General features: G+C 42.5%; 1 protein-coding gene across 1 annotated transcript; it reads left to right on the top strand.

Annotated features, from left to right (window-relative positions):
* Nucleotides 1-6,037: 6,037 nt before the first annotated feature.
* On the top strand, nucleotides 6,038-8,940 carry LOC147030528 (homeobox protein GBX-2-like). Its single transcript, XM_085874663.1, has 2 exons — nucleotides 6,038-6,703; nucleotides 7,495-8,940. The coding sequence occupies exons 1-2, from the start codon at nucleotides 6,175-6,177 to the stop codon at nucleotides 8,079-8,081; spliced, it is 1,116 nt and encodes a 371-aa protein (XP_085730789.1). The 5' UTR covers nucleotides 6,038-6,174; the 3' UTR covers nucleotides 8,082-8,940.
* Nucleotides 8,941-13,453: the final 4,513 nt, after the last annotated feature.

The raw sequence follows: 13,453 nt of genomic DNA, 5'->3' as shown, positions 1-13,453 counted from the left end.
AGAGAAATATATATATATATATATATATATATATATATATATATATATATATATATATATATATATATATATACATATATAAATATAAAAATATATATATATATATATATATATATATATATATATATATATATATATATATATATATATATATATATATATATATATATATATTGTTGTGGTTGAGGAAATTCGCAAACCACCATTCAGGTCCCGTAGGTGAGATATCTCTGTAAGTACATGTGTAGTTAGCCCAAACCCGTTGTTTAGAGGGAATAAATGTGATTCATTCGGGCTGCGACCCTTTAAGATAGCAGTTTTTCTGTTCTATCTTTATTTTGAGCCAACCACGTCTCAACCGCCATCACACAACAACCACCAACCGCAACGCCGCTTCACAACAACAACAACGCCAACAGCCACGACTTTTACCATCACAACTCGCTCTCGCAACCATCGCATCACCGCCATTCCAAGCGTCGCCATGGCCATCACCTCCACAATAAACCCTCCACCACCTTCACCTCTCCTTCTGCGGCCTTTCCCGCACCGCTTGTGGGCACCGATCCTGGACTCGTACAGGGCGCGCGCCGAGCAGCAGGTGTAAAAAGCGGCCTTTCCGAGAAGTCGGATCAGGAATGATTCACGCCCACTTCTGTTCCGTCCTATCAGCGAGCGCGGGGCGATTTGACCCCGCCTCCAGGCGCGTCGGAGTAGAATCGATATATGCAAATTTGAGGATCAGGAATGATTCACGCCCACTTTTCCTACGTCCAATGGGCGAGCGTGGCTCCGCCCCCGAGCCGATCCTGATCCGAAAATCTGCATATGGTTTCTCCTGCTGACTATAAAGCGCCGAGCGTGGGGCGAATAGAGTGAGAGAAGAGTTTCTGTTTCGGGCTCGAGTGAGAGAAGAGTTTCTGTTTCGGGCTCGAGTGAGAGAAGAGTTTCTGTTTCGGGCTCGAGTGAGAGAAGAGTTTCTGTTTCGGTCTCGAGTTGGAGTAGAGAGTTTCTGTTTCGGGCTCGGGCACGTTGTGGCGGCGGCGAAGTGTGGCAGCAGCAGTCAAGACGGGTCTGGAAGAGAGGCGGTCTGTCGGGGTTCGGAGTCTGTCGGGGAGCTGCAGAGAGGAGAAGCCGGGAACGCGGTCGAGGGCGCAGTGGAGTCGCTCGTCGCGGGACCCAAGCAAGCCAGCTATCCTCTTTCCCAAGAGCATCAACAACCCCCTCCTGTTTCCCCCCGCGCTGAGATAGTGCGAAAAGGGGGCCCCGTTCCCACCCCATTCCAGGCAGTGCCAACGAAACCCACGGAGGAGCGCGGAGTCGGGGCACCGTCGCCATTTTGTGGCTCATCACAAGACGGGTAGGCTCCACGCGGTTTCGGCCCCAGGCTCGTCTGCCCCCTTGTCGTAGAGGGTGGCCCCTTTTTCTTTTGCTTTGGAGTATACGTGTTGTCGGCGCCGTCTATGAAGTAAAACTGTGTAAGTGTTGCCGTGTGCTCGCGTAGTCGGTAGTAGATCTGCATTGTGTTTCTTTTGTTGCATTTGCTTTTGGTGCATCATTGTTGTGTTTCTTTTACATTTGCTTTTGGTGCATAATTGTTGTAATTGTATATGTGTGCTTTCCGTTTGCCACGGAATAAATGTGAATTATGTTGACCTGTTTTTCCCGTTTCGCTTCGTCTTTTCTTTAATTGAATCTCCATCTTACTTCACGTAAAGGGTTGGTCGTGGGCTAAATACGCCCAATAATTAATCGGAACAGTCGAGGTTGACGATAACACCGCTCGGTTATCCCGATAGTACGGAACGGGTCGCTTAAAGTGGCCCGTTTCCGAAGTCGACCTGCGGCGAGGTGCGATCGCCCGGTCTACCCTCCGTGTGGGTACTTAGGTAGGTCGAATTTGGCGAACAACCCTATCCCACGCGGGGGGTTGATTGGCACGATCGTGCTGTGGCCGAAAGGCCCACCCGTGACTAGTTCCCGGCGTTAGTCCGAGAGGGTCAGGACGGAATTGTCCGTCCGGTGGGCGACGTGCCGCGATTCGAGTTACGTGGCCGTTCGCACGCCGGCGGGCGCGAATTCGCAACACTGGTGTCAGGTCGTGGGACACAAACTCATCCCCCTCCTCGCGGCACTGGTATCGGAGAACGGGAAAACGGGCTCTCCTATCTCCAGCTAAATTCACGGGAATCGGTCCAGGGGTGAGAGGAGCGACCCCCGATTCCCTCCAAATTACGAGCGATTTAAATTAACCCTTTACGAGAGATAAGATGGCATCTCAAGGCGAGCGGGAGCCGGGGGTGTTAGGTATGTGTCGTCATGTAGGATCCATGGCCCAAGTCGGTTCTTTTTATAATTATAACCCCACCACTAACTGTGGTCAGTGGGAGTGGCTTGAGCACGAACTGTGCCGGCAAACGGAGTCGCACAATGGCAGCGCGATCGCACCTCAGCGCAGCACGGAGCGGGCTGATGTTAATGGCACAGCACGAGGCGTGAGCTCCCAGTCACCGGTTCAAGGCACGTGGTCACGGCATGTGCCATGGCAGGCGTGGCAGGATGACTATGCGAGCATTGGCAGGCTTCAGGCACAATTGGGGGATGTCTTGGAAAAGGTGAAGCGTCATGAAGAATTTATCGAGGAGGTGCAAAGTGGAGTGGACGAGTCACAACGGCACGCAGACGCGCTTCAGAAAAATTACGTGTACGGGGGGACACAGCGATTGGACGATTTACTGGAACGAATTCGGTGGCAAAAACATGACTTGGCCAATAGAGTCGACAAGTTATGTGGGAAAAAGAATTTGGTAGTGTTTTATACCCGTCAGTTGGAATATGCGAAGAGCAAACTGAACAAAAGAATAGAGGAACAGCAGATTGGTATCTCCCAGGAAAGGAAACAATGGGAGGAAGAATGGAAAACCGAGCTCGAAAAGAAACAAAAGGAGCACGACTTGGAAGTAAAACAATTAATGGAAAGATTATTGGAGGAAGCAAGGCGGTTCAAAGAACTAGAGTGGAGAGTGAGGGAAATACAAATGAGGGAGAGTGAGAAGATGGTGGTGTTGTGGAGTTGATAGCATTGTTGAGATGTTGTTGAAAATAAAAGACAGAAAAGAATAACGGCTACCTCAAAGATTCACAGCGCGGCACACGAACAAGACCCGTTATACATCGGTGGGGGAATCTAACCTAAAACACGTACTTATCGAAATAACTGATCTCTGGGGAACCTGAATGGTGTTCTGTGAATTTCCACCACCGTAGCAATATATATATATATATATATATATATATATATATATATATATATATATATATATATATATATATATATATACATACATGTGTGTGTGTGTGTGGTAATATTACTAAAAATAATATATACCAGTATGAGTATAATATATATGAGTACCAGTATACTGGGCCGGTGTATACCCCGGTTAAAATAGGTGTACCATATCCTTGTGTCGTAAGAGGCGACCAGGGTTGCGTCAGGAAGGGCATCCGGCGTAAAACATGTGCCAAATCACTATGCGGATCATACGGATAATCTTCTGTGGCGACCCCTAACTGGAGCAGCCGAAAGAAGAAGATATTATATATATAATATAATATATATGATATATAATATATATAATATAATATATATGATATATAATAGAAGATATATAATATAATATATATGTGACATATGTATGTATATATATATATATATATATATATATATATATATATATATATATATATATATATATATATATATATATATATATATATATATATATGTATACATATGTATATATATACACATAGTAATATTAAATGATCCCCAACCCCATTCCTCGTAGGTATAGGGAAGTGTTTTGGACTGCAAAAAAATAAAAATTGATTTCTTCAAAATGCTAACAGGATTAGAACAGCACTGGACAACACTTTCAACAAGGTGTATACCAAGTACCACCCTCAATTTAAAAAACGATTGTAATCCAATTTGCTGCTCACACCTGAAACCCAAGGTGCATGAAACCATTTTCGCAGACAAACGCTGAACCCTCTTTTATTTTTGCTATCCACAGATCTCTGAGGTTAAGTTCTAGAATAGGCAACAATAGTAATAAAGTATGAATAATTCAGTCTGTGTTCTGACATGAAATCAGTGACTGACACTGTCAAAACTAGAATTTTTACAGTTTTATTTTTGGAACAACTTAAAATGATTTTTTTAGTTTTACACAATATTTTTATTCCCCATTTTATATATGTATGTTCGGCCACTGATTTACCTATCAACCATCGCTAACATTATGGAAATGTACTACGTAATCCCTTTATGGTGAATTAAAAAGCTTTCAAACCTGTTCCATAAAGATGAAATAATGGATCTGTGGTTAAGTGAAGCTTCGTTGTATTGCTTTTTCTTTTTACGGCTGGGGGTTCGATTCCCGCAACTACTTTGAGCAGGGTTTTCGTTGGTCCCGTCTGCACTCTATTGTAGATGCTAAAGATCCTGTGATACTATGAGAAAAAAGCATATTTGTGTCAACACGTTGATAATAAAGAACAGCTAATTAAATGCACCAAACCCTCACACACTCATATATAATGTCTGTATCTCCTATTGTCATTCTGAAACAATGGATGGCATAGGACGTTCATATCACAAACAAACAACCTGTGAAGTAAATATGAATACAGAAGGAATTTTCTGGTAGTAAATAATACCACCAGCGAAGCATATCGAAAAAAAATAAGTACTGGTGTGAATATTGGATGCTGAGTATGCCTTGATGTGAGTATTGCAGTGTACAGGTATGAGTAATAAATCCACCACATTACGCATTGGAGAAGGTGAAGGTGACGTGAACAAATGGCCACGATTACCACGCTGGCCATTTTTACCCATTGCGAAAGGCATTGTGATCGTGTTGATATAAGCCAGGGGGTGCAGCATTGTAGAGATTATGCTCGATTATCTTTTAAGAGTCGAAGGTAAGAATATGCTTATTAGCTTTAACCTCGTTTGTTACATAGTTTCATTGCTTTAATCATGCTTTTGTTCACTTCACTTTGTGTTTTATCCGCCGTTCATATATATTCCCCACCAGATATTTGAGGGCGTTGAGAGTGGATATTTGACAGCTATGGTAGGGAAATATAGAATATAATCCAAAACATGCTAAAAAAATTAATAAATAAAATCAAGTATAATGAGGCTGATATATGAATACAGATATTATATATTTTAATTCTAATTATGTATGGTTATACATTGGATAATAAAACAGTTGGCATCTCATTGAGTATGGACTATTGTATCTCATTTGTAAAACAATTTGAATGCTGCTTGCATTGAAGGAACAATGGGTCCATCATAAAATACTGGAGTTCAGGTGGCAGTTTCACTCATTTCTAGAATCGTGCAGTTTCGAACAAAGAACTACCGGAATAACTCGTGTTTGTGGAGGTGTAAACCACAGTGATTACAGCTCGTCATTGCAGTGGGCATTGCTTGTGCCATTATTGCATTGCCATATCTGCTAAAATATTTTTTTCTGAAAAAATAAAAGACAATAAAGATAAGCGAATCAAATGGTTGACATGACATGAATGTGACGCTATCACATCATTCGCAGACTCAGTTTGAGAGGTTGGGATAAAACGGGTTCACATTACATGGCATATTAGTAATGGTGCACCGATTCAGACGAAGCCAAAAGCTAGGGTGCATCTGAATACGGGATTGGTCTAGTTCATTCTGCTGCTGTAGAGTGCAGATTAATCGGGATGACTTGCTTGCTCAGCTATTATAAGGCACGCCCGGAAAAGTGGCACGTGATGTTTGATGGGGTAGTGTTGTGCTCTTCGGTGTGCCACGTGTTTTGCACCAATCATGGCACGAGCTATCATCCCAGTGTCTCCGCCCGAAACCCGTCACGCCAGTGAAGATGCACCCACGTGATGGGGATCGACAAATGAAATCAGGCAGAGGCACGACGACCACCTGTCAGCAACTAAAAGAGGAAGCAGAGCGTAATGAACGGATGATGGATGAGTTCCCATGGGAGTCGGCCTTTTTAATCTCTCCGCCGTCCCCTCCCTGCGAGCCGGCGCTCCTCCGCCTCCCTCACACCGTAACCCCTCCCGCCTGGCTGGGAGCTACGATGGGACGGCATGATAGCATCCTGGAAAAGCGCGGGCTCGGAGTGGTCAGAGTGCAGAGCATTGTGCAAAGCAGTCGCTGGTTCAGTGATGATGCAGCGACCGCTCGGCGCGGCATTTAGCATTGATGCGCTCATCGGAAACTCAACGCCGACACAGCCACCCTCCTCACGACCCTTTTTATATGCAGGATACCCTGTATTCCTGCCCTACCGACCAGTGGTCATCCCCACACCAGCACTGCCGCATGCTGCTACACTGCCGGCTGTGCCTGCGCTCAACCCACTGCCACTGCCAAGCAGTTTCTATGCGTCGTTGCCACAGGGAATCCCTGCTGTGAGTCCACTCTCAGCCCTCCCAGGCTCTGATGATTGCTCAAAAAGCTTCGCCGAAGACATGGGTGCAAAGCTGCCCCCGGCTTTGGTCTCGCAGTTCAGTGGCCGCCGAGACGTAATCGACAGCGAGCGTACGCCGACGCCTGGCTCAGGCAGGGAGCGTCCTCTGAACTTCCTGTGCCGAGATCCACTGCAAGACCCCATGGGTAAATATGGGATCATTGGTGGATGGGGACAAGGGAGGTTTTAGATTTCCCATGCTCAGCAAATATTACAAATGGTATTTTCGCTGATGTTTCAATGCGACTGAGTGAAGGAAAAACTATTTAACAAACTTGCTTTGTGTTTGGTGATTAAGTACATTCCCAGAACATTATTTTAGCAAAGAGACTTGTGTGTGCATTTGGTGAAGTGTCTTGGATAAAAAAGTGTGTGTGTGTGTGTGTGTGTGTGTGTGTGTGTGTGTGTGTGTGTGTGTGTGTGTGTGTGTGTGTGTGTGTGTGTGTGTGTGTGTGTGTGTGTGTGTGTGTGTGTGTGTGTGTGTGTGTGTGTGTGTGTGTGTGTGTGTGTGTGTGTGTGTGTGTGTGTGTGTGTGTGTGGTGTTCCTGTTCCCAAGGACAGTTATTATCTTGAATCATTAACAATAGCTTCCCCAAATGTTATTGTGATGCAAAACACATCAAAGGTGATCAGATATTTAAATTTGGACAGGACAGACAAGATATAATGTAATGGCAATACATCGGATCAAAGTTTGAATAGCAGCAGACAGCAATAATGAAATATGCTCGGGGCACTGAGGGGGTTTTGCTTGAATGTCTGTACAGGGGGTGGAGGCAGGGGGGTTCTCGCGCTTGCCTCAGTGCGACTCGCGTTGATTGATATATTGTCCGGTGCTGCAGTGTTATCTGGTACACCAGTTGTTGCTGATAAACTCGTGGTGTCCGTCTTGCACGGAGAGCACGGGTCTCTCTAACCATCCCGGCCGTGCGTGCAGTCGGCGTTACATACGCAGATGAGGAGCAGAACACGGAGAGACTCTGCAAGGACGACGACTCATCACAGGAGAGCGAGCGTGCTGATTCGCCTCAGGCACTGGCCTTTCCACGAGATGAGCCTCACTCCAGCTCTCCGATCCTGTGCCCTGAATCACGGCGAGACCCCTTTCAGCGGTCCCTTCCTGATGGGCCTGATACCAACACAGCTGGGGCAGCTTCGAATATTACTTCGAGTGCTGGCAGTGTCGGTGGAGTCCCATGTGGGGCGGGCGGAAAAAGTAGACGCCGACGTACGGCATTCACAAGTGAGCAGCTCCTAGAACTTGAGAAAGAGTTCCACTGCAAGAAATACCTGTCGCTCACCGAGCGCTCGCACATCGCCCATGCGCTCCGCTTGAGCGAGGTTCAGGTCAAAATCTGGTTTCAGAACCGACGTGCCAAGTGGAAACGTGTAAAGGCCGGAAATGTCAATGCACGCGCAGGAGAGCCGGCTCGCAACCCAAAGCTGGTAGTTCCAATACCGGTGCACGTCACTCGCTTTGCCGTACGCGGGCAACATCAGGGGGAACATGGATCGCGGCCGTAGCTGCACCATACGATATCCGTGCATAGGCACTCGTGGTGATTGCAAGGCTTGAAGGTGCTCACAATAATCATGCAGGTTATTTGTGCATGCATTTCCCCTTCGAGTACAGAAGTGGTATAAGAACTCAGTGCTATACCACACACACCCACTGTCTAATAGTAGTAATGAAGGATGAAGTCGTGAAGATCCCGCACTATTTTTGCGATTTGGTCTGGCTTCTTTTCTTTTCTTTTTCTTCTTTTGTTTTTTTTTACAAACCTGCTGGATTTTTGCCACTTGTTCTTTAAGCATGGTGTAATGCACGGACTCTCAGTCTCGCTACAATGAGGACCTCGTAAGACTGCATCCAATGAGCCTTCCCACTGCATACAAGAGGCGAGCCCAATGAAAAGACCAGCTCAATTTTGTAGACCTATGTAACATAAACAATTTATTTATGATCCGACTAACTTACCTCGCTCTGTTTATACCATGTACATTCACTATCGTATATATCTTTGATTTTGTTGATCCAGAATGCATGTACCGTGAATATTGTGCCGTATCAGTGAAAATTGTTCAGCTACATATGAGCACAAAAATTATACGTGCAAGTAAACATAATGAGCGGTTAAATATTCATGTCAAACAAAGATCTCATTTTCGTTTTCAAGCGTGTTTTTAGGACTCCATTGACTTTATCATTTCCGCGTTGTACTTACTATTGCTGTTCATATTTTCTGTGGAACTTCAACATTTGATTTGCTACTAAATGGCATTGCACCTTTTGATTAGTGGTTTGAAATGTGTACACACTGTATAGACATGTACGTAAATTGAGGATTGCAATAAATTATGTTTTTCTTAGTTTCATGGGAGGCAAAACCACCAATTGTATCGATTTTTCTTATTTAATTGAATTGACAAAGCATCAAGATTATAATTTTTTTTTATTTTGTAAAAAATCATTTCGTTGATCATTTTTGTTTATTGACTTATGTATGCCCACTTAAAAGGAATATGTGTCTTTTTTGCCTATTTCCAATATATATGAAGTACAATTTCTTTTACATCCATTCCGGTGCAAAGAAAAATATAATTTTGCATGACATGATACGAAATTATGCTATTGCATTTGTACGGTCTTTAAAGTATAATTAATCACTCTAAAATGGATCTTAACCACGAGTACGCTATACTTTTACGAGTTTACAAATTGGCATCAAGCGCATTGCACGATGCTTAAACTTGGCTATCTCAAGAAAAACGAATGCCATTTTACATCTTTCGAAGCGATTACTCACCTTGAACACTTTACAAATGCTTATTCGTAAATTGCCCTGGTGACAAGATCATTGAAATAATGATTATGCATGGTGGCTCCTCATTATTTTACACAGTGATTTGGCCAAAGTTCACAACGATATCATTGTCGACTACCTCCAGTGTATTTGGCAGCTGCACAAGCATTGAGACAACAATTAATCCAGTTGGAAATTGTGAAAATGTATCCAATCGCTGCTGTAATATACATGGTATATCTTCATAAATCTCCAGGTGCGCTGAATAAAATAAAGATTTATAGTTGGTGACAAAATTGTAAAATACACAAGGATTTAAAACAGCAATTTTACTCTTTTCCCATCTCAGAATTTTACTACAAAGCTTCCAGATATCCTTTTTAAAAAAATCTACAAATTCTCAGTCTGCTTGCATAATTCCGATATGCTACAACCTCAGTTCTACCTGCATATGCAATTGCAACAGCCGAAATGACTGTCTCCTCTCACATATATTTGTTGAGCAAGAGTGTAATTCCTTGCTGGAGAAATACATGAAATATATTTATTAGATTCCATATTGTAACTGCTTATAGCAATGTGGTTTGAACGAGACATCAACTGCTTGGCAAGCCATTGCAGACGTGCTCATATATATTGAATTCTGGAAGTCTAGACAGGAGTAAACGAGCAGGCATGAATTTTGCAGCAGAAAAATATATGTATGTGTATGTGTATGTGTGTGTGTGTGTATATAATATATATATATATATATATATGTATATATATATATATATGTATATATATATATATATATATATATATATATATATATATACATACATATATATATATATATATATATATATATATATATATATGTAACCAGCACAGTGACAATAACTGTGAGATGCAAGTATAGTTGATAATGGAAGATTTTACCTCGTTATGGGGACTCGTCAGGTCAAGACTGTTTGTCCAGAAACGTCAGCGCTCGGGGCGGGATGCGGCTGCCGTCAGGGCTGCAGGTGCCACATCATGGCCCATCATTAGCCACTCTAATTTTATTTGATCTGCCACGTCGGAGCAATGTACACGGCTGCGTGCACGCACGCCCGGGTCCGACCGCAATACAAACAAGCGGCGAGTGTAATCAGCACGGCCGCGTTAATTTGCCCGCCTAATGAGTCAAATCATCGCCAAGATCAGGGCGCGATGGCTCTTCCTGCGCCTGTAATCAAGGCGAGGTGTCGGAGGCTCTGTGATTAATGGGGCCCGGGGGGAGGTGGCGCCGATCCGAGCAGCGAGAGCAAGAGCGGCCCGGCCGTCATTAAACGGGACACATGCCGTGATGTATAGTGACCGAACCCAGAATCCGAGTGCTTTAATTCGCCCTTCAATTGATTCTAATTGTGTGTCCTCATCGGCCAAATGACGGCGCTGTGCTCACTAATTAAGACCTGCCTTTTCATCACACGTTTGGCCGCCTTATCCTCACTTCACGCTTATATGAATAAACCCTGAAGTCGAAGCATTTTCTCCGATGGTTTCCACAAGCCGATTTATCGCTGGCAGCGATTGTTGTGACAATACGAGGATTGGTGTGTCACGTGAACCACAAAGTTTGAGTTGCTTGGTGTGGTTAAAAGTCCAAATGTGTGAGACAACATCACTTATCCTTTAAGGTCTGACATGCTGTAATCCCCCCAAACAGTGCATTAGGCCGATGGATGTCGCTGTTATTCATTAAAACTGTCACTCACATTTAGAGCGAATCGATGCCGGCACCGCTGTCTTTGTGCGCTCCTGGCGCGCTGGTTCCAATTATCTGCTTTAAGCTCAGTTAACGGACTCGCCTGGTCGCATGTTAACTATGCAATAACTACCATATGCCCAACTTTTTGCCTGAGTAGTCTAATCTCATAAGGATGTAGACATAAGTAGTTTGACTGTACAAATTGACCGAAGCATTAGTTTGTGAATCCCTTCAGTACATGTATGATTATTGATGTACGTACTAATAAGTGCTTAGGATGGAACGCTGCTTGTTTTCATTTTCGAATCCACAATTTCATAATTTGCTTTCCGCAAGTATGGGGTTAATCCCAAAAAATTCTGCAGAATTACTTTGGGTTCTATGCGTGTCGCACTCTCTGCTGCACATCCTTCAGGAAATGCATTCGATTCGAACTTCTGGTTCAGGTATCTCGGCCATTTTTCTGTGTTGCAGTGTAAAACCCAGAATTAAATATCCAGAGAATATATATGTGAGAGCGTAAGCTTGTTTTAATGCGCATTCGTTTTTATTTTCACTTATAATCCTCAAGTAAATAAGTACTTCGCCATATCCAACCTTTGGAACATGCCCAAATGTCTGCTTCAATGTTTTTCCATTTCAGGAAAATATGTTTAAAATGTTTGTTTTGGTTTTTTTTTTTACACATTTTTGACAAAATTCTTCCTGAAGATTTATAATCTGAATGAATTGAATGATTTTAACAAAAAGGCCAACTCTCACTCACTTGAGAGAGAGAAAAAAAACAATCTGCCCCCCACCCCAAATCAAAGCCATGAAAGAGAGAGGGAGAGAGCAATTTAACAATTACAGTGGTAAGAACATCGATTCCATATTCAAACTTAAAAAAATTAAGAACATGTTACTCATGGGTCAAATTTTCTCGACTCTTGGAAAATCGAGAATCCAAACACGTTGAATGTTGCATGCGCAAACTTTTATGAACAACGAGGATTCCAGCATATTTACATATAGATATATATATATATATGTATATATATATATATATATATATATATATATATATATATATATATATATATATATATATATATATATATATATATATATATATATATATATAGTTTTAACCCTTTTATTCTTCCAGCCCCATCCACAATCAGTTTAGACTTGTAAGTGAGAATGCTGCAAAACTTTATATTGATTCCTAAAAATATTTATTTGTTATTTTTGTTGGATGTGCACATGCAGATATTTTCCTCCACATTCTATATGTAGAATGTAGTTTGTGAAGGATGAAATAATTTCTCTCGCCTCGCAATTAAAAACATTTCCACTTCCTCCAGGGAATTTACCCAAAAATTCACGGCCACAGTCGCGCTACATAAACAACCTCACTCATCAAATCGGCCTGAAACATTAAGATATTTTTGTGTTCTTCCCGAATAATTACCTTTTTGCATTCAAACAAGCATTATGAATACGGTCCCTCGATCATTTGGTCACACCTGCCTTAGGGGGTCAACTTTTTGTGAGCAGAGCATTTTCAAGAAGAAATCACCGAGATCGAGCGACCATCTGCTTAACGCGGCCAGCGGTCAGTTTTAAACGGCCATCATCATGTTCACGGATCATTAACGCTGTCGGCTGTCCTGGTGTTCTCTGGGGACATCGAAGGATGCCATATATTATATACTGTAATTCTGAAATGATACATCTTCGATGTTTCACTCTCCCATCATGGCGAGCCAGATTTGAAAGTTGGCGTTTTTGCAAGAGTTAAGCAATATCTAATTTGTAGTGCGGCTGATTCACTACGAGATAAACGTACAGATAGCTGATGTCCACTTGTTTAAGGTCCTTATAAAGGATTTTTTTTTGAATAAAAAACGGATGCATTGCTTGTTATTTTCTGTTGACGTTAAACAAATACGAATATGAAGAATGGATGAAACAGACAGTTAAACTATTTTCTCATCATGCTTGTGTTACCCACAATGAAAAATACATTAGATAATACAAATTCCTTGTTTATTATGGCCTTAACTCACTCTATCACATACATACTATATAACTTGTTTATATCACCAACACTGAAAATCGCCAGAGTACTTAATATCGAATTTTCATTTAATCTACTGCTGGGATCTATACGGAATTGGTCATTGCATCAGCACAAGGCTTACTCTTGTGAAAGAGCATCATTACAATCATTTATGTTCACGTGATTGCGTATGGGAGAGCTGAATTTGCATTACCTGCGATAGACAGCATGCACAGCAATGCAACACACCTGATGATACTGCACCAGTTTTTAATCAGATTCATTGAGTTTCCCAGATCCTTGAAATGACATC

Source organism: Eptatretus burgeri, chromosome 3 (assembly GCF_056783735.1).
Source record: "Eptatretus burgeri isolate ZD-2024b chromosome 3, Ebu_testis_v1, whole genome shotgun sequence".
In the NCBI taxonomy this organism is placed as follows: Eukaryota; Metazoa; Chordata; class Myxini; order Myxiniformes; family Myxinidae; genus Eptatretus; species Eptatretus burgeri.
This window is presented reverse-complemented; position numbering and strand designations above follow the sequence as displayed.